Genomic DNA, 27,731 nt, shown 5'->3' with positions numbered 1-27,731 from the left:
AGTTGATGCCACTTTGGCATCTGGCATGCTGATGGGGGTGAAATGATGATGATAAGGACAACATAACACCCAGTCCCTGAGTGGAGAAAATCTCCAACCCAGCCAGGAATCGAACCCGGGGCGTTAGGTATGACATTCCATCGCGCTGACCACTCAGCTGGACGATGGCTCTGGTGAATCAAGCACAAGTGAATTAGTATTTGTTGGTTGTGTTTCATCTCAACCCAAGATCAGTAAAAACTAAATTTGTGAAAAACTACAAATGCTGTGCAATAGCAAGATGTGTACCCCAAAAGAGGAGTGAGGCACCTGATACTATATACAGTCATGGTGAACAAAGTTCAGCCACAATCTTTGCAACTACACCTTCCCTTTCTCTTCCCTTTTTCTTCTTAATTGTAAATGACTACTCTAACCAAATGCTTGGAACAGAATTAATTGTAAGTGCTCTGAAAGACCAGGAATTCTTTTTGATCAGTCATCTTACAGTTTCAGTGTAAGAGGAGAGAGAATTGAAGCTATTTGTTGAGTTTATTCTTCGATGTTCATTGATTATAGTCTTATCAAAACCCCACTGCTTCTTACGTATATGAGTCAGAGCAAGAACCTGATGCATTGCCCTGCCGTACCTTCCTGAGCGTCATTCTTCTCTATGCTTGCCCTGACAAATGCAGATTTCATTGCCAACCCCACAGTGGCAAACTGAAAGATTCAGATCCACTTTGAGTAACTGAGGCTCACTTGTTCCACTTTCAACTGTATTGATTCTCAGAGGAAGTACAATTACATATTTATTTCAGTGGTGTGCTGTCTAGTTGCATTCAAGCATATGGGGGTTTAAATCTTTGCCCAGACATCCAAACATACGTTTTCCTTTGTTTCCCTAACTGCTTACAGCAAATATCGGATGGTTCTTTTGAAACAGATATCGTCAATTTCCTTCCCCATACTTTCCCATGTCAAGCATGTTTTCCATCTCAAGGGACCTCATTATTGATTGACCTTGTAACACTATTATCGATTGTGAGTAGTTAGTACAGTGTAATTAAGTGTATATAACTATGAAGTGTTTATTCTTTACATGTTAAGTTCTTTGAATTGTTGGAGGGAAATGGAAAATTGTGATGCATATTTTGTTTTAACTTAACAATGTGCCAAAATAATGAAACTTTATTAAACACGTCTGGTTGTGAAAACGAAATTGTATGTAGAACACTGGTTCATACTTAGGGATCTTGTATTGTGAAATAGAAAAGACATAGGGAACCCCCTCCACTATGGAAGGGGCTTGGCACATGAGAAAACGTGAAAGTGGCAGTCAATCTGGGCAGCAAGAGAGAGAGTACATTAAGCAGTCAGTGGCCAGCAGTCGCATAGTCAGCACTACAGGTGCCTGGTGAGCCATTCTGAAACCAAATCTATGATGGAATGGCCTCGGATGTGGTTTCCACTGTAAAATGGTGCTCTTGCATTTGGAAAGGCTCTAAAGATGATGAATACGTTGCCAAGAAGAATTAAATAGAGCTTAAAACTGCCAGAAGGAGACGTTATAGCCACTATCTGCTTGCCACCTCTATTGCGCCACTGCTCCGCCTACTTTGGAAAACATATGTATGCCAGTATGAACCAGTGTGCTTGTGTGTGCTTTTGCAATAATAATTCAAGTGTTGCAAAATTTGTGTTTGAACTTCGAAACTGTCCTCTTCATGATACCAAGTGAGGTCCTATCCTAAAAGTGCTAGACTGACTATCCTGTTTATGAAGAAATGCAAATTTGTTTCTATTTAAATGTGCCTAAGTTTCAGTTTTAAAGTATATAAAAGTTGCTAGCAACATCATTTGTTTCATAGCTAAAGAGAGAGGCACATTATTTTAAACTTGTTAAAAGAACTTTATTTTGCTTTGAATTGCCACTACTTTGATTTTGCCAAAGTTTAGTGCTAAAGAGTATAAATGTTGATAATTAAAATCACTTGCTTAGCATGTAATGAAAAAGGCACATAATGATAAACCTATCTGAAACTTTACTTTACCTTGAATTTATTTCCGAAGCTAAATAAGAATATTGCTAGTGTAAATTGTTATAAAGCATTGAAGACTAAATAATCTTAAGTGGGGTTGTAATTCAGCATTTATGTGATGCAAATTGTTTCTGAAATATGTGCATAGTTGCTTATAAAGAAAGGGACAGTTTAAGGGCCCCCACTTTAATCTTTGCTAGTAGGAAAAGGTTAATTTCAATTCAGTTTTTGCTATTCAAATCTGGAACATTTCCACAGTAGAGTAACATGAAATATCTTAGTACAGTGTTAAATTATTGCATTTGTGATGTGTACGTGTTAGTCAAACTTGAACACTTGTCAGATGCCACTTAGTCTCGTGAGGTCTTGGAGAACATATTGTGCTGAATTAATTGATGGTTGAGGTAGTAATTATAGTTAACAGGAGTAAAGTCTCTCTTACATTTCTGTGATTGCTAACCTATGCTATTAATAGCTACTGTTATCCACTGTGCATTTCACCTGGTAGTTGTGTGTGTTCATTGCACTTTACTAAAACAGAATTTATGAAAGTCCCTTTTGCAAGAGTATATTTAAATCCACTGAAAATAATGTTTTCATATTATTATGCCTAATTAGGCTGGTGATCCTTTATTATTTCATTTGAGGGAACTTTATTGCTTTCATTTCTTACAAAATTAAAGTCTTTCTGCTTTCTACTAGTTGCCATAGTACGAAATTCAGACATGATATCCTCTGTCCATTAGGTTAACACATGATCAATTTCAAATTCTTCCCAGAGGGTAACGCTTACTGCAAGTTAAGCTTATATTTGGCATTTTACATTGTGCGGTAGTGTTAAAACCTTTCATCTTTCCTCTCTCCCACCCCCTCCTTCTCAATAAAATTCCCCACCCTGCACCATATGTATAAGCTGAGGGCTATTGGCTGCTTGTTAACCAGATGTAAAGGACAAGACAACAAAACAAAGTGCAGTGTTACTGTTGTATGCAGTAGCTTTTAAATGTTTTCACAAAGAAAAAAAAACTTTGCAATGCCCAGCTGCCCAACACTCCTCTACATGCTCAGTAAATGGAATTTGATAGCATAAACAGGCGGGGAACAACCTGTCCTGATGTTACTTTAGAGGCAATCTGGCATCCATATTCCGTATCACACAATTGGTCATGATGATAAATAGTAACACAGCAGTGATATTATATCATCTGCGAATAGGCAGAATGTATGTGTTCATTGTGGAAAGAATATTTATTCATTCCGTCACTTGTTACTTCGGATGTTCCAGCTGTGCCATGATGCTTTTGTGTCTCATTTCATATATGCAATAGAAAAAATAATTTAATAATAAAGTATGTTTATCTCCTTCAGGTTCTCATGTACACTGCTGGTCACATTAACTATGGTGGTCGAGTCACAGATGATTGGGACAGGAGGTGTATCATGAATGTTCTTGCTGATTATTACAGAATTGAAGTGTGCGATGAAAATCATCAGTTTGAAGAGACTGGAATCTACCATCAGGTGAGTCATGGTGTTACACCACTTGTTGAAACATTTTACTTTGTAGATATTTTGTAATTGCTACTGTTTACTTATTTCTAGTCTTAGGAAGAAGATTTAGATACTTGATATATTTATAGAATATTTAATAAATATGGCCATGGGAAAACGTTTCAGTAATTTTGGTGCTGTATATGAATCTTAAGCTTAGCTGTGTTTAGCTGTGTGTTTTCTGGAAGTGAACCATCTTAGCAAAGTGCCAGTGATGCTACCTGAATAACTCTTGGAACTGCTATAGTGATGATTTTTTTTTAATAATTCATATATGCTTTCTGTGAACAAAATATTGTCTGACAGGAATAGTGTTTACAACTGTACTGAAAAGTGGATCAGATTTGATAGCTGTTGAACACTTTTTTGTGAGGGCACTAATTTAGTAGTGTACGTATGTAGTCCATACAGTTTTATATTGCATGTAATTGTATTGGATGATAGATTGTAGATTGTATTTTATTGGTCCAGTTGTCTACAAAGCAGCTTATATGTAAGACATTAGACAAATCAGTTTATAAATATACAGGTGAAAGTGATATGCATACTTATCAAAGAGACAACAATACACCACATATGTTAAGTCTTTTTATAGTTGTTGTGGTCTTCAGTCCAGAGGCTGGTTTGATGCAGCTCTCATTTTGATAGTACATTTTGTGAATTTAAATATTTTTCAGTGGAGTAAAAGCTGTGATGCTGTAAAAATGACTTAAAAAATTTGCCAGGTGTTAGTAATTGCTTTTATATTTTCAAGAAGTAACAAAGTGTAACCCACATTCTGAAAGTACCATTTTAGCACACATATGTGTTGATTTGGAGTTATTGCTTTTATATTTTCAAGAAGTAACAAAGTTTTAAACCACATTTTGAAAGTACCATATATGAGTTGAAGTGGATCATATGTAACCTTTTGTTTTCTCCTCTCTCTGGTAAAGTGTTCATGAGTACCAGGGTTTTTGTGTACTTTGCTGCATTCTAAACGGAACACACATCATAAAAAAAATGTAAATTTATTGGGTCATGGAGTGACAGGAAGACTACAGTTTAGGCAGAGTCATGGAGTAACAAGAAGAAGAAGACAAAGTAAAGAGCTACTCACTTATGGAACAACAACAGAGACCCTGGAGGTCCATATATAAACTTAAAAAGATGCTGTCTCCATCTAGTGGTGCCGGCTTCATCGTGTGCACACATGGTGATTCTTGTGACTGCAGATGGTCATGGTGTCATGGTGCAGCCTCAGGAAGTCACCTTGGGTATCTGTGGGCATGCCATTTGAATGTCAGCATGTACTATGCTCGTGATAGTGACCCGACTTGTGTTTGCAGTAGGAATAGTAGTATGCTACTGCACTCATCATTCATTGTGGGGGGAAGGACCAGATGTTGCCATCAGTGATTCTGTTATAGCAGATAGCATCAGGGGCAGCAGCCAAGACCAGTGTGTATTGGTGAAAGTGGCTGGGACAAGAGCGCCCCCACTACCTGCAGACCCAAGGGTGACCAGTGGACAAGACCACTGATAGGGGGGTAAGAGCCATCTGGACATCAGAGTCCATGATGTGTGGCATTCGCTCAGCCACTGACAATGGCGGACTGAAGAAGTGGGTAGTCTCTAGAAATGGAGAACTGGCTAACATCCTCTCTGATGGGCACAGTGGGAGGTGCTCGGACTGGTCATGGGAAGCAAACCCTCTGCTGGTGCCGATGAAGTGGTGTTCACTAAGGAAGGCAGGCATGGACAGGCCTGCCCAACACCCAGAGTGACCAGGGCCAAACTAAGGATGAGCTGTCAAACCCACACTAGAGAAGGGGCTCTGCATCTCTCCTGGCATGCAACTGGTTCTGGTGTTATGGCATGAGTTGATCTTCGGTGTGAACATTGAGATGGCTGAAATCTGTTGAGGGCACCATTGAATGCCCCTGACCAAAAATGGCATGCCTGGTGTGAATGTTAATGAAATTGGTGCAGGTGGGTGACACCTGCTCAGCAGCAAGAGCTTGAGAAGCATCTACAACTGAGAGCCGTGCAGCAGTTTGGCAGAACTTCAGCCGTGTCTTAAATGTTTGGACAAAGAGTTTCACCTCCATTCGACTGTGGATGAAAGGGAGGTGCCATGACATGCTGAATGCCATTGTGTGTACGAAAGGCCTTGAAATTTTACAACGCAAATAAACTATGGAAAGCTGGAAAAAGTGAGACCCAGCAAGATTGTATTTGAGGCCCCCAGAAAACAATAAACAAGGAACGGAAGTTGTTTAGGTGATCCTCCATGATCGCACCTGTCACGATGATATCAAGGTAGTCAATGCAATGAGTGACAGCTGGTGTAACCTGTTCTAAAAATGTTGAGATATGGTGGGTGCACTTGCACTCCCAAACATTCCTGTTGATACTGTTAAAGGACGAAAGATGTATTAACCACAAGCAATGGTTTTGATGTCCTGTCCAAAGGAATCTGAAGGTAGTCTTTTGCCAAGTCGATTTTCAAAAAGAATTGAGCCTACCAACTTTGTGAGTAGTTTCTTTAGGCAACGAAGGGTGTAAGTGTCTATGAAAGTATTAATAGTGACCTTGAAGTCGCCGCAGAGCTGAAGATGATCAGAAGGCTTATTTACAATCACTAAGGGTATAACCCATTCACTTGAGGAAATCAGTTTAATCGCTCCCAATGATATAAAGCAATCCATTTCTGTCGTAACCTGGTCATATGAAGCTACTGGCACCAGCTGCACCCAGAAACAGTGGGTGCAAGCAGGCAGAGGGTTTGAGGGTGACATGCTGTTTAATTGTATGCACAACATAACCCTGTGACAAACAGATCTGAAAACTCGTAACACAAGGAGTCCAATTTGTGATATGGCACTTGATTTGACACCAGCTGCAATACATTTTTAATAAAAAACCAATAGCAGTAAAGGCATCTAACCCAGACAAGTTTTAAGTAATCATACCATTGACCAGCAAGGATATAATCAACCGAACAGCTGACTTCTAAACTGCATCAGCCATGTGTTTGCTGAGAATAGGTATCTGTTGTTTTTTTATAGCTTACCAATAAATGGTTGATGCCTGATGTAGGTTCAGAAGTTGAGTAGGGACAAGGTGGCCTCTGTAAAGTAGTAATGTGCACTTCTACAAAAAATTTGTTCTGACCTTCAGAAAATGGCAAACTCAACAATGAAGCAGTATAAATATTAACTTCCGTTGGTTCCTGAAATGACTCAGAGAGGGGGTGCAGCAGAAATCAACATACTGCTGCTATGTGATATTTTTTGTTACATTTACCAAGTGGTCCAGTGCTTGGGGCTATCTGGCTGCTTGTGCTGTACAAAATTACACTGAGGTGACAAAAGTCATGGGCTATTGATATGCACATACACAGATGGCAGTAGTATCATGTGCACAAGGTGTACAAGGGCAGTGCATTGGTGAAGCTATCAGGTGATTCATGTGAAAAGATGTCTGATGGGATTATGGCCACATGATGGGAATTAACACACTTTGGGCGCAGAATGGTAGTTGGAGCAAGAGGCATGGAACATTTTATTTCGGAAATTGTTAGGGAATTCAATATGTTGGGGTCCACTGTGTCAAGAGTGTGCCAAGGATCCCTCATTTCAGCCATGACCTCTCACCACAGACAATGCAGTGGCTGACAGCCTTCAGTTAATACCCGAGAGCAGTGGTGTTTGCATATAGTTGTCAGTACTAACAGGCAAGCAACACTGCATGAAATAACCAGAAATCAAACATATCTGTTAGGACATTAGGGCAGTGCCACATAATTTGGTGTTAATGGGTTATTGTAGCAGACAAAAGAAGCAAGTACTTTGACTACAGAATGACACCACCTGCAGCATTTCTCTTGGGCTCCTGACCATGCTGGTTGGCCCCTAGATGTCTGCAAAACCATGGGCTGGTCAGATGATTCCCTGTTTCAGTTGGTAAGAGCTGATGGTAGGGTTTGAGTATGGATGTGAGCTCACAAAGCCATGGACCGAAGTTGTCAATAAGGCACGTGCAAACTGGTGGTGGCTACATAATGGTGTGTGCTGTGTTTACTTGGAATGGACTGGATTGTCTGGTCCAACTGAACCAATCCTTGACTGTAAATGGTTATGTTTGGCTGCCTGGAGACCTTTTGCAGCCAACTGTGGACTTCTTGTCCCCCCCCAATATTTGTAATTTTCATGGATGACAATGCATCATATCACAGGTCCGCAGTTGTTCACAATTAGTTTGAAGTACATTCTGGGTGGTTCGAGCAAATGATTTGGCCACCCATATTGCCCGACATGAACCTCATGGAACATTAATGGGCATAATCAAGGCATCACTTAGTGCCCAAATCCTGCACCAGCAGCATTTTCGCAATTACGGACAGTTATAGAGGCAGTGTATCTAAATGTTTCTGCGGGGGGACTTCCAGTGACTTGTCGAGTGGAGGTGATCCACTACACTGTGCAAAAGGAGATCTAACATAATATTAGCAAATATCCCATGAGTTTTGTCATCTCAGTGTAGAGGTGCCTGAGGGAAGTGTCGTTCACTGTTTCTACTGCAATGACATGTTTGGCCCTATTGGATTGTTTGTTCTGTGGCTACCTCCTTTTCCCCCTGTGTGCTTGGTCCATGTGTCAGGGTTGCATGCTGTCGACAATGGCAACATCACTCCAGGTCTCTAATTGGCAGCCCAGGTGTGGGAGGCCTCAGAACAACTGCGCAGTATTGAAAACCACCTCCATTGAGGGTCCTCAAGTTGAAAGGCACACTGACACACTTCCTTATCTAAGGCTGAATGAACAATTACATCTCTGACCGTTATGTCTGCATATGATACTTGATTCTTAGCTGTGATGAATCTACATTCACGACTGGGGCTATGTAGCTCAGTCGCCCAAGCACAGTACAATTTCTGTTTGCGTCACTGGTAGAATTCAACATGCACAGTGATCACTTCTGTATGTTTGCAGTGATAGGCTGACCGCAAACTACACATTTCATCAAAAGAGAGTAATGCTTGGTCTTGGAGAGTAGCTAACTGGCACAGTAAGTGATACATAAGAGGGGATATCAATGATAAGAAAAGAGCTTTAGAAACCTCCTTGCTGGTTACTTGAACAGCAACAAAATGTTGGCAAAGATTCATGGTAGCGTGGGAATGGGAGTGGCTGAACAACCAGCAGCAAGGCCTGAATCAACATAGCAAACAACCATTCCAACACTGCCATGTTCATCTTCTGTTGTTGCAGGAATGACTGGAGTAGACATCCATGGCAGAATTGATTGGCAGAAAAACTATAAGATTCGAAACATACAAAAATCCTACCCTCACTAGTGACCACTTGTGTTCTAACTAGGAACACAGGCAAACATAAAGCCATAAAAGAAATAAGAATTTATTGGGTTATGGAGTGACATACAATGTAGGTAGAGTCGCAGGGTGACAGCAGCAACAGTACAGAGCAGATAGTTACAAATTTAGGAAACATTAAAAACTGTATAGCCTTATAAAGATACTGTCTCCATCTGGTGTTGCTGGACTCATGCCCCATATGCATGGCACTCTAGGTAACTGCGGTGAGTGATGATGCTGCCCTTGGTGTCCTTCTCGGGTTCTGTGGGTAGACCGTTCGAATGTTGGTGTGCACTACGCTTGCTGAAGTGGCCTGCCCTGCATTCATAATATATGTAGTAACCAGCAAGTCACTGCATGTGGTCCTTACCTATTACATTTATTTTGAAGAATAGGAGGGTTTATATAATGTAGACACATAATGTAGACACATGGTAAAGGAGAGATACCAAAAATCATAAACAGAGGTTTACAGGAGTCTCTAGGTTTGCATCCAAACATGATTCTGATAGCTCTTTCTTGATGCCTTCCCCCAGGGGCTCAGCATTCATTTGCTGAGTACGGGCTTGGCGACCCCGGGGTCCTGAGCTGGGGACTGGTCAGCGCCGCCAGTCTCCTGTCACCGTAACCCCCGGACATGCTTCAGCGACCACCGCATGGTGCGGCGGTGGAATGTTGTGTGCTGTGGGGAATGGTAATCTTGGCTTGACCGCCTGGATTACGAGGAAGGTAAACCTCTATAAAAAACCCTCAATCTTACGGTGTGCTGCGCGCCTATAAGATGCATGGCTGTTGGGGTGGAACAGTCGCAAGCAGGCAACCTCTGGGGCACCTGTCGCACCCCAGTTGTATAAGGCTTACCTAGGCACGCGGGGCTCTGTCTAGGTGGACTTCTAGTTCCCTAGCTGCTCGTGGGACCGAGATGGAACCCTCAAACTTTTATTCTTCTCCTGCCAGCGGAAAGGGTGGACCGCTGGTGGGTTCTAACACCCAATCCAACAAGAGGGCTCGTGTAGCCAGTCGTCCTGATTCAGGTAGTAGTAACAGAACGCATACTGCTTCGCAGAATGTGTTTTTCATAATTAAAAGAAAAGATGGGAGTTTTGAAAAAGTTTTGCCATTTTATATACAGAAGGGCTTAGAAGGTATTGCTGGCACATTAAAATCTGTAAAGCGCTTGCGAAATGGCACCTTGTTGGTTGAAACATCTAGCTTCCAGCAAGTCCAGAACCTTCAGAAGGCACAATTTCTTGGGGAGTTTGCGATAGAGACTGAATTTCACAACACCTTGTACTACAGCAAGGGTGTTGTGACTTGCAGAGATTTCGTTGACGTTCCCCAAGATGAACTGAAGGCTGAATGGTCCCAGCAAGGAATTGTCGACGTGCAACACATTATGAAACTGGTGGATGGTGCTCTCATAAAGACTGACTCATTTATCCTTACATTTAACAGCACCAAATTGCCAGAGCATGTGAAGGCAGGTTTCCTACGTCTCAGTGTACGGCCTTATTACCCCAACCCCATGCGGTGTTTTAAATGCCAACACTTTGGACACACTACTCTCGGCTGTAGAGGGGAAGCCACTTGCGGGAATTGTGGTAAAGCCGCCCATGAGGGAGTTGGTTGCTCCTCTCCTCCCAAGTGTGTCAACTGCTCTGGGGATCACCCTGTGTGGAGTAGGGAATGCAGAGTTTTCCTTGAGGAATGGAAGATCCAAGAACTAAAAACTACAAAACGCATCCCATATGGTGAGGTGAAGAAAATCTACAAGTCCATGCAGCCGCCCACATTCGCTGCTTCCTTTTCTTCCGTTCTCAAACAACCAGTCTTGAAAACCGATGCCGCTACACAAACGGAGGTTGCTACTGTCAGCACTAGCACCTGCGCTTGTCAATGTACGTGTGCTGCTGCCGTTCCATGTGAAGCCTGCTGCTTCCCCCCGGCCTTCTGACCAGGCCGTGGTAGCTGACATCATGGAACTTCCTACCCCTTCCTGGGTCCAGTCTTGTGCACTGCCCAGCGCTGCTACACCCCCTACTGCTTCTGAGGTTTTGGCTCCAATGCCACCTCAGGCCAGAACATCGAAGCCAAAGACAAAGGTGAAGACTCGCCCACTAAAGGAGACTGCAGTTATACAGTCTCCTGATGTGGATGGCATTCTCTCTGACGTCTCTCTCGACTCCTCTTCTGAGGCGATGGAGGTTGATGTCAGACTGGGGCAATCATCTCGCCCCAAAACTGAGCCTCCAACTGTTGTGGGCTCTCCTTCCTGACAGAAAGTGAGAATGAAGGTACTCCCACCCTGATAGATGGCTCCCATTATACAGTGGAACATGAATGGATTCCGGGCACATGTGGAGGAACTGAACCTCCTAGCACGGCAACGCCCCCTGTGCTTGTGTTTACAGGAAACGCGTTTAAAACCATCTGATGCTCCTGTACTAACGGGCTATACATCATATCGCAAAGATGACCTGACTGGAGAAAGGGCCAAAGGCGGAGTCGCTGTGTTTGTCAATAATGACCACCACTCCTCTGCTCTCCCCCTGGATACTGACCTGCAAGCAGTTGCAGTTGAAATTCATTCACCTCGGGGGCTTACTGTTTGCTCCCTTTATTTACCCCCTCTGGATGCAATGACCTTAGACGCACTCACAGATCTTATCGACCAACTCCCTCGCCCATTTCTCCTCCTGGGAGACTTCAATGCCCATCATGTTCTGTGGGGCTCCACTTCTCTTTGCGCTCAAGGTCGAATTTTGGAGAGCCTCCTAACATCTCAAGTGTTGCACATCCTCAACACAGGTACTCCGACTCATTTCTCTACTGCTACAGGGTCATTCTCAGCCATTGACCTATCTTTCTGCTCTCGAACCCTCACCGACTCTGTTCACTGGGAGGTCATTGACGACCTTCATTCCAGCGATCACTTCCCTGGATGGTGTACTGCTGGAGCAGCGGCCACCATCGTGGATGATTGGCAGGGCTAACTGGCCACTGTTCACTCGGTTGGCTGTCTTTGACCGCCACAATAACGTACAGGAATGGGTGGATCACATCAGGCTTGTGGTCCATCATGCTGTTGACCTGTCCATACCACAGTCTTCTGGCACTCTTAAACGGCGCCTTGTGCCTTGGTGGACAGAAGACTGCTGTTCAGTCATCTGGGACAGGCGTGCGGCTCTTCGCCTATTTAAATGCCGCCCAACAGCGGTCAATCTTACCGCCCTTCGAATCGCGAGAGCCAGGGCACGCCATGTCATTAAAGAGAGCAAGAAAAGGTCATGGCAGGAGTTCCTGGACTCCATCAACTGTTCCACTTGTTCCACAAGAGTATGGGAAGCCATCCGGAGAATTTCCGGTAAACATAGCCTTTTACCAATAGCTGCTGTCCTGAACCAGGGATGCCTCCAAACGACACCCAGAGCCATTGCTCATATGCTGGCAGAGCATTTTGCACAAAGTACTGCCACTGCAAATCAGGATCCAGCGTTTCGTCGCTACCGTGCGACTGTCGAAAGAGCGACCTTGGACTTTTGGTTGAACAGTTCTGAGGCCTACAATTCCCCTTTCTCCATGTGGGAACTTGAATCGGCACTTACTGAGACTTCTGACACTGCACCAGGTTACGACCGCATCCGGTACTCCATGCTTCGACATCTGCCAGCGGCATCAAAGGAAATCCTCCTCGAATGTTTTAATCTCATATGGCAGACAGGAGTGTTCCCCACCTCGTGGAGGGAGGCAATTCTCATCCCTCTCCTCAAACCAGGAAAGGACCGCACATGTCCCGGTAGTTATCGTAGTATCGCCTTGACAAGCCGTGTCGGAAAGACCCTGGAACGAATGGTTAACCGGCGTCTGGTCTGGCTGTTAGAGACCAGACAGCTCCTTAGCCGCTCTCTGTGTGGATTCCGAAAATTTCAGTCCGCGGTCGACAACCTGACCCTCCTAGAGGCGGCTATTCAGCATCACTGTATCGGTATCTTCTTTGATATCAGTAAGGCATATGATACTACTTGGAGACATTGTATTCTTGCACAAATGCATCAATGGGGCTTTCGTGGCCACCTCCCGATTTTCATTCAGTCTTTCCCGTCTCAGTGGTTTTTTTGGACCCAAGTTGGTAACACACTGTCTGATCACTTTGAGCAAGAGAATGGTGTCCCCCAGGGCAGTGTTTTAAGCGTTACCCTCTTTGCCATAGCCATCAACAGTATAACGTCTACAGTGAGGAGTCCAGTACAGTGTTCCTTATTTGTGGACGACTTTGCTGTTTTCTGTTCCTCCTCCAGTGTTGCAACCGTGAGCCGGCAGTTGCAGCTAACAGTGCGGCAGTTAGAGGAGTGGGCTGCAAAGACGGGTTTTCGGTTTTCTGCTGATAAGTGTGTTTGTGTTCATTTTAATCGTTCTCGTCATCTTTTTACTTTGCCTGCCTTGCATATGGGGGATACTGTCCTACATTTTAGAGACACAGTGCGGTTTCTGGGCCTAATTTTTGACTCCAAGTTGTCATGGCTGCCACACCTACGTGACTTAAAAGCCAGAACCCTGAAGGCACTGAACATCCTCAAGTGCCTCGGCCACAGGTCTTGGGGCGCGGACATGGCGCATCTCCTACAGTTTTATGGAGCTTTTGTGCGTTCACGGCTGGACTATGGGTGCACAGTATATGGGTCAACGAGGCCATCTTATTTGCGGATCCTTGACGCTGTTCACCATGCTGGGAACCGACTGGCCACGGGTGCTTATCGGACCAGTCCCATACCCAGCCTCTGTGCTGAGTCTGGCGAACCGCCACTTACCATCCGGCGGCAGCTCCTGCTGGTGCGCCAGGCTTGTAAGTTTCTTGCAGCTCCCAGCTCGCCTGCTCAACATCTTGTTGCCCATCCACCTCTGGACCACCTTTTTTTCCGCCGTCCCCGGGCTACGTTGCCGTTTGGGATCCGTGTGCAATGTGTACTAGAGTCCCCCGGTGTGGAGTCTGTACAACCCCAAATCCAAGGTTTTAACCACCTGCCACCCTGGTTACTGAAGAGGCCCGGAGTGATTTTAGATTTATTGCAGTACAAGAGAGATTGCACTCCTGCCACCATTTTTAATGCAGCATTTTCTGCCATTTTATCTGAGCACCATGACTATGTCGCTGTTTTTACGGATGGGTCAAAACAAGGGGATTCTGTTGGTTGCTCAGTTGTTTTTCCATATCGTGTCCTCAAGGTCCGACTGCCTCAGACTTTTACTGTCTTTGATGCAGAATTGTTTGCGATCTTGCGGGCACTGGAGCACCTGAGACATTCTTCCTCTCCTAAATTTCTTGTCTGTTCCGATTCACTCAGTGCCCTTCACTCATTGCAATGTTTGTATCCGGCAGACAAAATTGTCCAGACCATCCAGGATGCCCTCCTCCGACTACAGTGACTGGGGAAGGTTGTAGCTTTCTTCTGAGTTCCGGGGCATGTTGGCATTGCTGGGAATGAAAGGGCAGATCTCACAGCCAAGGAAGCGTGTCTCGCCCCACAAGTATCTCAGTGTGCTATCCCCTTGCACGCACTCACCTCGCTGTTGAGCTCACGGGTCATGCGTCGGTGGGAGGATGAGTGGCTGGAAGTGACTGACAATAAGCTCCGTATAGTCAAGCCCACAATGCGTGTGTGGTGTACTTCCTTTCAGCCCCATTGACGGGACGAGGTTCTCCTCACTCGGCTTCGAATAGGCCACAGCCCTATGACGCATGGCTTCCTGCTCCAGCGAGAGGACCCTCCAATGTGTGGTGCTTACGGCGTCCAGGTCACTGTGCGCCTCGTTTTATTGGATTGTGTTTTATTTTCTGACCAGCGGGTCGCGGCTGACTTGTCAGCGGACCTGCCGTCTCTTTTAGGCAACACTCGGACGAATGTGGTTAAAGTTTTAAAGTTCTGTGCCCTGTCAAATGTTTTTACAAAGATTTTAGGGAGAGGATTTTAATTTGCTCACTGTGCGACAAGCTCGCCCATATTTTATGTAAGTGGCCAGCCAATAACAATTTCCTGTGACATTCTTGTTGCTATGTTTCCCCTTTCCTTAGGTTTTACTTTCTTATGTAGCATTTTCCTTCTTTCCCTGCTTTCTTTGAGTGTGTGCTTTAGTTTTCTTAGGTCTGTCCACATTCGTTCCTTTTAATGTGTGTCAGAGCGCTGATGACCTCGATGTTGAGCGCCCATAAGCCCCAACACACCACCATCACCACCATCTTGATGCCTTGAAAGAGCTGATAGCTGGTTTAGAGTTTCCCCAGAAAGTCAACCTCATATTTAAGGCAAGACTGAAAGTATGTGTGGTTTGCATTCATTACTATTTTCTCATTGCAACAGGTTTTAGTGAGCCTAGAATCTCTTGCTCAGTTTTGTGTTAAGGCATTTAATATGTTTATTGCATTTTACATTACTTTGCAATGATAGTCCTAAAGATTCAGTTTCCGTACTGTTACCAACTGGGTCAGCATTGATGGAGGCAAGTGGGGTATATGTCTTCTTGTTTGGAGTAGTGCAAAATTTTATTGCAGTAGTTTTTATTTTTTGCTTTCCCTGTTAATCGAATTGTGGTACCATCTGGAAATAAGATTATTTTATGAGCATCCACATGTAAGGTTACATCATTTGTATACAGAAAGAGGTCCCATTACTGATCCTTGGGGTACATCATATTTAATTATTTTATAGACTGACAAGTGTTGAGAAATAGTTTTTAAGTTGATACTTGTGTAATTCAGGCAGATTATTTGCTTAGAATTGCTCGGGAAGGAACTGATCCAATTGTTGGACAGATCTTGAATATCATATTTTTTCAAGTTTTGACAGCAGAATCGTATGATCCACCTCATAAGAAGCATTTCATAGGTCACTAAATACGCCTGTTGATTCCTGTTTCTTGTCCATCAGGCTAGGTATGCAGTTGCTGCACTCATAAATGTCCATTGTTGCTGACTTCATAATTTCGAATCCGTGTTGCTCAATACATAGTATATTGTTTATTCTTATGATTTCTGTAAATTTGTCATACATGAATTTTTGTAATATTTTTGGAATGCAAGGGGAAATTGTGGTTGGTCTGAAGTTATTTATGTCATGTGTCTTATCTTTTGTGTATACTCTGAATGACCTTAGATATTTTCACTACATCATGGAAAGTGAGTGCTTCAAGTGAGCTGTCACAAAAGTGAGTATTTCCATTAGGTTTGATGCAGTCTTCTTTAAGACTGTAACAGGGACACCATTAATGCCAGCAGAGTTTGACTTTTTTAGTCCTTTTGTTGATATGTATTTGCAAACTGAAATGACAAATGAAAATTTTTACCAAGGCTGGGATTCAAACTGGGGTGTGCTGCTCACTAGGCAGACATAACCACTATGCCATCCTGTCACAGTGGCTTTGCACAACTGCACGGACTGCTGTAGCACAGCCTGCCTCCTCAGTCCAGATTTTTATTCATCACTTCAGTCTGCATACATACAACATAGATGTTCGAGACCTGAAAAGTTTCATCCTTTTATTGATTTTGTTCCTTCATCTTGTGAAACAGAGCCAATGTACATTGACACTCTACATGCACTTACACTCATCAACCAGAACATTATATAAACCTGTCCAGGTGATTGCAGATCACGTGGTGAGGAATGACTGCTAGTCAGACACGTGCAGAGTGTATGTATTGTCAGTGAGCATGCAGTCCATGTGTAGAACAGGGAAGACGTGTGGTCTATCTGAGTTTGACTGAGGGTAGATTGTGTTGGCCTGGAGGCTCAGCACAACTTGTCAGGTGTTCAAGGAGTGCTGTGGTGAGTATTTTCAACATATGGCAATACCAGATCAAGACGTCTTGGGGTTGGGCAGCCATCCTTATTCCAGATGTTGGACCAAAATGTGGTGAAACCAGATCAAGCTGTGGGCAGCCACCCTCATTACAGATGTTGGATGTCATAGGTTGGCAGACTGGTAAGCAGAACAGGCAGTGAACTGTGGCAGAACTAACATCAGACTTTAATGCTGAGAGGAGTGCAAATGCGTCTGAGCACCCAGTGCACTGAACACTCCGAATGATGGGCCTCTGCAGCCAACGATGCTTGCATTTATAAATTTTAACATCATGACATCGGCAATTACGACTGAAATGCACACATAACCATCAGCACTGGACATTGAAACAATGGCAATGGCAGAGCACTACATGATCTGATGAATCCCACTACCTTCTTCATCATGCCAATGGGAGAGCCTGAATCCATTGTCTTCCAGGGGAACAGTTCCTTGACACCTGTACTGTGGGACAGAGACAAGCTGGTGGTGCCTCCATTATGCTCTGGGGAACATTCCCATGGGCATCCATGGGTCCATTGGAGCTTATACAAGAGACCGTGACAGCCAAGGAGTATCACACACTGGTTGCAGACCATGTACACCCCTTCATGACGATGACGTTTCCTGATGGCAGTGGCATTTTTCAACAAGGTAATGCACCATGTCACAAGGCCAGGAGCGTGATGGAGTGGTTCAAGGAACACAGTGGTGAGTTTCAATTGATGTACTGGCCCCTCTACTTGTCAAATCTGAACCTGATCGAATACATCTGGGATGTGATTGAACATTGGCGTCAGAACTCATTGGCCCCCTTGACAGGAATTAGGTGGCTTGTGTGCATATGTGGTGCCATCTCCTTCCAGTGACCTACCAAAGCCTCATTGCTTCAGTGCCATGCCCCGTTGCCGCTGTTATCTGTGCTGAAGGTGAACATGCCGGCTATAAGTAGGTGGTCACAATGTCCAGGCTGATCAGTGTATTTGATAATCGTTGGAATGGGTGTTCTTATTTAAGTTTGATTTTGTCATATTATGAGTGACACATGTGAAAAAATTGTTAAATGTGTTGGCTATTTTATGGGGTTTGTTACTTTTTTATTGTCTTGTGATAGTGTTATATTTTTGCATGGTACTATGTGAAGGACTTATTTCAGTAGTGGTACAAGTCCATTTTTCTTCATATTGAGATACAGAGTCCTAAAGTTAAATGAGCGCTGAAAACTCTGCAGTTGAGATACCAGAAATATTCAAGCATATGACTCCTTGCTAGAGATGAACCTTTCTTTCTGTTTGTTTGGCTCATTAATTTCAGAAGCATTATAGACAGAAAAGTGGAGGTAATGGACTTGTACCACTATTGAAATAAGCCCTTTGTGTTTTCCCCACACTTTTTAAATAACACTGCAAGTAGCCTTTGCATTATTAGCTGAATTACAAATTTATTCATCATTATGAATTATTTTTGCTGCTCTTATTATTTTTCTTAGTGTTGTGGAATATTTTTTGTAATCTTTTTCTTCTTGTGTTATGGCCTCTGTAGGACCACAGGTACCCCCTTCATGGACTGCATTTTCCTCTTCTTCTCTCAGAACCTCTTCATTCTTTATCTTCGTCTCTCCCACTCGTCTTCTGAGATTGTCAGTGTCCGTTTCTCCTGTCGGCTCCACTGGTGACACTCTAATCTTTTCCTGTATTCTTCTCTGTCATTGATCTCCGGCATATTGGTCAGTGTAGATTTGTCCCCTCAATTTTCCTTTCCTTCGACCTTGATCCCCAATTCCAACCAGTCCATCCTAAGTTCAACAACCCACTTGGTTCCTGTCTTTCCCTGTCCTCCCTGTTGTTTCCCACACTCTCTTCATCATTCTGTCTGTACTCATCCTAACTACATGTCCAGCAAACCTTGCCCTTTTGAGTCTGATTTCCTCGGACATTGTTCTCATGTTCCGGTACAGTTCTTCCCTAGGTCTTCGCATCCACCTCTTTTGGGACCCAGTATTTTTCTCAGTATTTTTCACTTGTCTTTCTCTAGTTGATCTGCCCCATTTCTTCCTAGTGTCATCAACTCAGCAGCATATAATACTGCATTCCTCACCGTTGCCTTGTAGTGGCTTATCTTTGCCTCTGTGGATATAATCTTTTTATTGTATATCTCTCTCGTCATGCAGAAGGCTGACCTCATCTTCTTTATCCTCTCCATTATTCTCTCCTTGCTCCTGTTCCTTCCTGTTATAAATTCTCCCAGATATTGAAATTTGTCCACCATTTGCACAGTGCCTTCCGGTGTTTCACAGTCTGCAGTGCTGTTTAATGTCTTTGTCTTGTTATAGGCGATCCTCAGTCCCACCTTTCTGGCTACCTTACTTAAATTGTCGAGTTGTGTCTTTGCATCTTCTTCCATCTCACTTACTATTGCTATGTCATCTGCAAAGACTAGGCAGTCCACTTGAGCCCTGTTGTCCTTTTTGTCCCCCACATGGGTCTTTGGTATTCCCATTTCCTCGTTTATTGCTCCCCACTGCCTGATCACTTCGTCCAGTGCTATATTTAACGACAATGGTGACAATCCATCTCCATGTTTAACAACAGTCTTGATCTCAAATTCTTCTGACAGTGCTCCTCTGAATCTCACCCTTGCTTTTGTGCCTGTCAGAATTTCTTTTATGAGTTTTTGTGTAGTTCCATCAAGTCCTCTGTTCTTCAGGATCCTAACAAGAGTCTGTCTGTCAATGGAGTCATATGCCTTTGTGAAGTCCATGAATGTTATTACTGGCTTTTTGTTTTTTAAGGCCCTATCTTCTATCAGTTGCTTCAGGATAAATATCTGTTCTACACAACCTCTTCCCTTCCTGAATCCTGCTTGGTAGTCGCCAACTGTACTTTCTACCTGTTCTTCTACTCTCTTGAGCAATAGTTTTGACAGCACCTTGTATCCAACCTCTAGTAGCGATATTCCTCTGTAGTTGTTTGCATCTCTCTTGTCCCCCTTCTTGTGTATTGGTACCACAATTACATTCTTCCGTCCTTCTGACAACTTCTTTGTTCTCCAGATCTGGTGAATTATGTTGGTCATGTTGTCTATTGCTTTGTTGCCTCCCCACTTTATCATCTTGGCTGCTATATCATCTTCTCCAGTTGCCTTATTATTCTTTAGATGGCTTATGGCATGTGTGACTTCATCCCTGGTTGGAGGGTGTGGCTCTCTCTCTTGTGTGTCAGTTCCCAGTTCCAGCTCTTCTTCAGGTGGTTCACAGTTCAGCAGGCCGTGAAAGTGCTCTGCAAAATTCCGACAGTTTTCCTTCACATTGACAGCCAGCTCCCCTTTATTATCTCTTATAAACAGTTCTCTACCCTTGTATCCAATCAGACTATTTTTGAATTTCCCGATAAAGTGTCTGCTCTTGTTTTTCCTGAAGTTGGTCTCAATCTCGTCCAGTTCCTGCTTCATCTTCTGTCTTCTGGTCCATCTTATTGTTCGGGCCGGTTCCTTTCTTGCTCCTAAGAAAACTTCCATTTTTGTGGTTCCTTCTTGCTACGCCAGTCTCTCCAGGCTTTCCTGCGAGTCTCTACCACTTGCTCACATTCCTTGTTCCACTACCAGTGCTTCCATCTCTTTTCTTCCTTTCCCCATAGTTCAGCCTGTTTTGCCATATTTCGCTTCATGTTGTCCCCTTCATTGAATGATTCAATTCCTTCCTCATATCTGGATCGATTGTGTCTTAATTTGTCTCTGTCTATCTTTATGTTTTCTGTTCTTCTATTCATTTGTGGCAGTCTGTCCCTGTTTGGAATCCAAAGGCACTTAACTTCTGTAAGATAGTGATCCGATTTTATTCTTGTGTTCTTCCTGACCTTTGTGTTCATGATCTCTTTAGCATTTGTCCAGCTGATTGCTATGTGGTCAATGTGGAATTCCCCAAGGCGGGTGCATGGGATTGCCCATGTCTTTTTCTTACACGTTTTGGCACTGAAGTGTGTTTTCATCAATCTCATTTTGTGTTTCGACACAGTTCAATTAGTCTTTCTCCATTTTTGTTTGTCTGCCGGTGTACAGGGTACTCACCCACTATTCCTTTATGTTGCTTCTCTCTTCCAATCTGTGCACTATAATCTCCTACGAGTATCTTTACATGTCGAAATGGTATGTTTTTCAGTGTATCATCTAGCTCTTCCCAGAAACTACCTGCAACTTTCTTGTCCTTCCTGTTCTTGTCATTTGTAGGTGCATGTCCATTTATTATTGTATACACTTGGTTCCCTGCTTGAAATGTCAGTGTTGATATCCTTTCTGACCTGCTCTTCATTTCAGTTATGCCATCCTCATATCTCTTGTCTACTATTGTACTACTTTTTGTAAGATATATGTAATTCATTTTTTGTCTTACATATTTTATGAAGTAGTCTCATTTTCTAACATGAAATGCTTATTCCCCCTGAGATCCAACAGTTTTGTTCTAGAATTCCCCCTTATGGTTACAGTTTTCTGTAGAAATGCATTTTGAAGATAATGGATTACTGTATCTCTTTACTTCTGTGTGCATCCTCTTTGGCTTGAAGCTGGCACAATACTTACAGTAGAATATCTTTGGCTTCCCTCTGACACCCATGCCTCCATCTTTGCTAACCTCCGTGTGTACCTTTCCCCCGTTGCTTCATAACCTGGGTTCTGAGTAATTGAAGCCACTTTCCCTTCTTCCACTTTCCCTTCTTCCCCTCTTTTCCCCTCTCTCCTCCCTGATGAAGGAACAAAGTTCCGAAAGCTAGGATACATAAATTTTCTGTTCTGTTTTGTGTATCTATTGGCTGTACTGAGCTGAGGTAAGTACTGGCCAGCCCCTCTATCTCTTTGTTAGAATCAGAATATTTTGACAACTTCAGCTATCTACTGTAGATGGAGCCTCCACAGATGGGAGGCCATGTGGAAGAGACTTTTTGGCACAAATGACAGTTGTTTGTTTGCTGTGCAGCTGCTGAGCCATCTTCCGAAAGACCTGCCTCACACTGCCCTGTTACACCCTCCTTGCTTCACATGTCTTTCCCTACCCCCTACCCACCTCCACCTACCCAGGAAATTACTTTTGATAATCAATATTCAGTAATCAGTCTCACCACTACCACTAGCATGTTTGGATGTCTGCATGGTTGTGTGTGTGAATATGTGTTCTCTTACTAGATAAAAGCAATAACTTGAAAGCTAGTGTTAACTGTTTCCTGTTATGTTTTCCTGTGTGCCACCCAACAGACCTCTATTTCAGACAATTTTAGATACCTTACAGAAAAGTTGGAGATATAGGCCTCCAGTGATAGGTGTTAATATGCCAAAATATGTTTCCCACCACTCATTAAACTGTATGAACATTTTCAATTAACAATATTTCATAATTAACAAAGTTTCTGAGTTAGCTGATTAGATCACTGCAACTATATTAACAAGTACTATGAAATGAGCAATGAACTTCATTTATTTATGAATTTGGAATTACTAAGCACTCACTGTGTACTGGGGTACACTATCATATTGTATTATCATAGTTTAGGAAAAAAAATTAGAAAATCTTGGAAGGCTGAAAACATAGCAGATGGGAATGAATACTCAGCTTGATTTGTCTCAGTATCATTTTTATATATTATATTATATCAAATCAGTGTAAGCCATTTGCTAAATAAAATTAGGTTATCTATTTTCCCAATCACATAATGTGCATAATACTGTATCACCTCATATAGCATATCAAACTGTAATGGAGAGAGCACCTCACTTTCCTCCATAAATGCTAAATACAAGTTACGATTGAGCCTCAGTTTGTCTTTAAAGTTATCTTGAATTTCACGCTTATAATCTTTCACTATATGTTTTCATACACTTGGCCACTGCTGATCTACTCTTTATCTTCACATTTACATATATAGGGACAGAGGGGAAACATGCATTGATATTCAGTATGATTTACTTACATGTTATGTTTAAATCTCTCTTTGACATAATCAAAAAGGCTAATTACAACTTCTGTATGTTGATTTAACCACTGTATTATTTGAAGTTCACTTGTAATATGTGGTTCATTATCCATAAGGATGTTAAGTTTGCCCTCAAGTTATTGTATTCTTGAATCTTCCACATTTTCTACTGTTTTTGCAGTTTTATTTGATACAGAGCATGCTAACATTGAATTGTGACTCTCTGGTATAATAGGCTTTGTCTGAAAACAAATAAAATGAAAAATGTTGCTCCACATGTGGACTGACACATTGATTTGCATGTCTGATCTCATACAACAGAGTGCATAATGTTACTGCATATGTAAGTATTGGATGGTACCTTACACTGAAGTTACAATTTTGTCATTTGTAAACAACAGTGTAATGAAAAGGGTAGATTGCTACTCACCATATAAAGGAAACATTGAGTCACAGGCAGGTACAACAGGAAGACTGTTATATGTCTGAGCTTTCTCCCAAATGGTCATCTTCTAGAGTAGGAAACACACACACACACACACACACACACACACACACACACACACACACACTTTTTCGTGTTTGTGCAACTCTCACACACATGGCCATTATCTCTCATCCATGACAGTCGTCATGAGTGTTGTGATGAAGCAAGCTGGGATAATTTTAATTCCCTTCTTGTTTTGCCATCTGCCTCCTTAAATTTGTTTTGTTACTTTTAACTATTTACCATTAGAATACGCGAGTTTAATCTGCATTTAAGAGAAAGGTTGGTCCTCAGTTTTAAAGTATATAACACCAGATCTAATTTTGTGCTTAGTTTTATGTAGGTAATTGATGTTCTAATTTATTTTGACTATTCCTAGTTAGTATCTTTCATTACAGGGTGAAATCAGTAATTGTTTCATAACTTAAATTCTATTGTTGACTTACAAATATAAATTCTGTAATAATTATAAGCATTTGGAAGATGAGATACTAGTAATCTGAAAGTATCAATTTGGCTCTATTCAAAAACATGTTAGCAAAGCCAGCCCCAAATAAATTCCAAAATAATTAACAGTTTTCTCAAATGTATTGGTTGCGTAATCATATTGATTAATTTTAAATAAATCGGCTTAACTCTTGCAGTAGAAGAAACTGTTAAAAAGACCAATTATTTCGATGTACTCAGTTAATTTAATGAGCTAAGTTTTAATTATAATTTCTGTAAATTTAACTTTGAACAATGTGTGGTTTCAGCACCTATTATTGTGATGATATATAAGGGCCCGATTTTCCCGAGACAGTCAGTCCACAGTCAAGTTTCAGATGAGTAATCTGTGTTGGCTAGAACAACAGCAATGCTTCAAATTAGCAGTGTAATAAATGTTAAACAATTGATCTACAGGAGGTGCAAAATGGCTAAGCAGGGATGGCTAGAGAACAAATGTAAGGATGTAGAGGCTTATATCACTAGGGGTAAGATAGATACTGCCTACAGGAAAATTAAAGAGACCTTTGGAGGAAAGAGAACCACTTGTATGAATATCAAGAGCTCAGATGGAAACCCAGTTCTATGCAAGGAAGGTAAAGCAGAAAGGTGGAAGGAGTATATAGAGGGTCTATACATGGGTGAGGTACTAGGGGGCAATATTATGGAAACGGAAGAGGATGTAGATGAAGATGAAATGGGAGATACAATACTGTGTGGAGAGTTTGACAGAGCACTGAAAGACCTAAGTTGAAACAAGGCCCCGGTAGTAGACAACATTCCATTAGAACTACTGACAGCCATGGGAGAACCAGGCCTAACAAAACTCTACCACCTAGTGAGCAAGATGTATCAGACAGGCAAAGTGCCCTCAGACTTCAAGAAGAATATAATAATTCCAATCCCAAAGAAAGCAGGTGTTGACAGATGTGAAAATCACCGAACTGTCAGTTTAATAAGCCATGGCTGCAAAATACTAACACGAATTATTTACAGACGAATGGAAAAACTGGTAGAAGCCGACCTTGGGGAAGATCAGTTTGGATTCCGTAGAACTGTTGGAACACATGAGGCAATACTGACCCTACGACTTATCTTAGAAAATAGATTAAGGAAAGGCAAACCTACGTTTCTAGCATTTGTAGACTTAGAGAATGCTTTTGACAATATTGACTGGAATACTCTCTTTCAAATTCTGAAGGTGCCAGGGGTAAAATACAGGGAGCGAAAGGCTATTTACAATTTGTACAGAAACCAGATGGCAGTTATAAGAGTCGAGGGACATGAAAGGGAAGCAGTGGTAGGAAAGGGAGTGAGACAGGGTTGTAGCCTATACCCGATGTTATTCAATCTGCCTGTATATTAAGCAAGCAGTGAAGGAAACAAAAGAAAAATTTGGAGTAGGAATTAAAATCCATGGAGAAGAAATAAAAACTTTAAGGTTCGCCGATGACATTGTAATTCTGTCAGAGACAGCAAAGGACCTGGAAGAGCAGCTGAATGGAATGGAAAGTGTCTTGAAAGGAGGATATAAGATGAACATCAACAAAAGCAAAATGAGGATAATGGAATGTAGTCAAATTAAATAGGGTGATGCTGTGGGAATTAGATCAAGAAATGAGGCACTTAAAGAAGTAAATGAGTTTTGCTATTTAGGGAACAAAATAACTGATGATGGTCGAAGTAGAGAGGATATAAAATTTAGACTGTCACTGGCAAGGGAAGCGTTTCTGAAGAAGAGAAATGTGTTAACATCGAGTATAGATTTAAGTGTCAGGAAGTCATTTCTGAAAGTATTCGTATGGTGCGTAGCCATGTATGGAAGTGAAACATGGACGATAAATAGTTTAGACAAGAAGAGAATAGAAGCTTTTGAAATGTGGTGCTACAGAAGAATGCTGAAGATTAGATGGGTAGATCACATAACTAATGAGGAGGTATTGAATAGAATTGGAGAGAAAAGAAATTTGTGGCACAACTTGACTAGGAGAAGGGATCGGTTGGTGGAGCATATTCTGAGGCATCAAGGGATCACTAATTTAGTATTGGAGGGGAGTGTGGAGGGTAAAAATCGTAGAGGGAGACCAAGAGATGAGTACACTAATCAGATTCAGAAGGATGTAGGTTGCAGTAGGTACTGGGAGAGGAAGAAGCTTGCACATGATAGAGTAGCATGGAGAGCTGCATCGAACCAGTCTCAGGACTGAAGACAACAACAACATGCTTTTAAGGTCTTTAGACTGTTATAAATATTATTTATTTTACTTTTCTGTAGTTGAGATGTTTTGTAGATGTTGATAACGATGGCTGTGTAGAAATTGAGCATTAGCGCAACAAATAAAAAGTAAATTTATATCCTACAGTGGGTTATGTTTATTTTTACAAGTTGAATTGTATTGTGCAGGAACTTGCTAACCTAACAATATGAGAGTACAGGAGTATTAAATAACACTTTTCAAAATGACCAGTACCAAAAGGACACCAAATAAATATATACATTATTTATAAACTTTACAGGCTGTTGTGTTGTGAATGTTATTGAAGTTACTGGGAAAGTGTGTGCAGTATTTCATCATATTTCTTTTTTACTATGCTTTTCAGTTAATTTCCAATTTATTTATTTTTTATTCAGTTAATATCATTTATAGTTAAGAGCTATACTTTTTGCCTTGTTCTGATTAATTATTACTTGTCATGTAAATAACTCCTATTATTCTCCACAAGAAGCAAATGTATGAGTTCATATAACCTGTATGAAATTCTACAGTTGCCTGCAGATGCACTACTTGCAGACTATGTAGATTACATTCGTACGTTACCACTGAATGATGATCCTGCACTTTTCGGGCTTCATGCAAATGCAGATATCAGCTATGCACAAAGTGAGACATACAGCTGCCTAGCAACATTACTAGCTCTCCAGCCTCGTGTGGTTGGAGGGGAAGCACAGAGCCAAGAGGAAGTAACTTCGTCCAGTGCCAGAGCAGTACTGCAGCAAGTTCCACATCCTTTCAATCTGTCTCATGTATCAGAAAAGTAAGTAAGCAAGAAAAATTTGAATTGTGTTTCTAAGTCTTACCCTTGGGAGACTGTTTCCGTCAATCTGAGGAACATTGCAGAACTCTTTTTACTAACATGTCCTGACAATAAAAGACCTGAGCTATTTCATGCCATAGCTTGAAAGAATGAAAAATACTTTTTGATGTGTACTTTGCAGGAATAGCATTGATCACAGATAGAGATGAAACTTATTGTATATGAAATACTTCATTTCATGATAATTTATTATGTAATTATTGATTACAAAGAAAATATGAAGATACATCGCAGGCAATTAGTGTGAACATTGCCTTTTTCTCACATATAGTGGGAATTGCTCAGTCCATAACATCAAAATTAGTTAGAAGGATTTCTGAGTTTGCTTTACTAGTAATTTTAAAATCATACATTAACATTTACGTACTTATAGGTTTTAACATTCCATCTCATGTAACATATCCAAAAATAACAACAATACAACCACATTATAACAGCTGTTGCATTATTATAGACCAGTACAACAGCACCACATGTCAACAACGGAAGTAGAAATGTTAAGTTATAAAACTGCACTTCCATCAAAATATGTATACATTGCTGTGCCAAACTTAAGGATGGGATAGATAAAGTACATAACATATTGACAACTCAGTGGAAATGAGTGAAAGTGTGGGAGCATGTTGCCAGAGGTCTCCTAGTCATGCACAGAAAGCCAGATGTCACATGCCATGAGATCAGTTCAACTATAACACCAAATAGGCCTGGTCCCGCAACACAGGTAATTGAACTAATAGGAAAAGACAGTGTGTGTCAGTCAGGGAGCAGTTATGGTAGACTCTGGTGGTGTTCTTCACTACAACATGGCCTGGATCCAACATCTGGATGGCTTCCCATGGGGAAGAATTGTCGAGAAACTGGAAGGAGGATGAGGTGTGATGACTGTAGGAAAGGAAGTATTGCTCATGGCATTGTTTCATGTACAAGGGGAGTCA

General features: G+C 41.9%; 1 protein-coding gene across 1 annotated transcript in view; it reads left to right on the top strand.

Moving 5' to 3' along the window:
- The window catches only part of LOC124803257 (dynein axonemal heavy chain 1-like), an 866,140-nt gene that overhangs the window by 802,214 nt on the left and 36,195 nt on the right, over nt 1-27,731 (top strand). The window contains exons 51-52 of the mRNA XM_047264440.1: nt 3,390-3,542; nt 26,468-26,736. Coding sequence (XP_047120396.1) covers nt 3,390-3,542; nt 26,468-26,736 — 422 coding nt within the window. The remainder of the gene's footprint in view (nt 1-3,389; nt 3,543-26,467; nt 26,737-27,731) is intronic.

The sequence above is a fragment of the Schistocerca piceifrons genome, chromosome 6, assembly GCF_021461385.2.
Source record: "Schistocerca piceifrons isolate TAMUIC-IGC-003096 chromosome 6, iqSchPice1.1, whole genome shotgun sequence".
Classification (NCBI taxonomy): Eukaryota; Metazoa; Arthropoda; class Insecta; order Orthoptera; family Acrididae; genus Schistocerca; species Schistocerca piceifrons.
The sequence above is the reverse complement of the archived record's forward strand: the minus strand, read 5'-3'. Positions and strand labels throughout refer to the sequence as shown.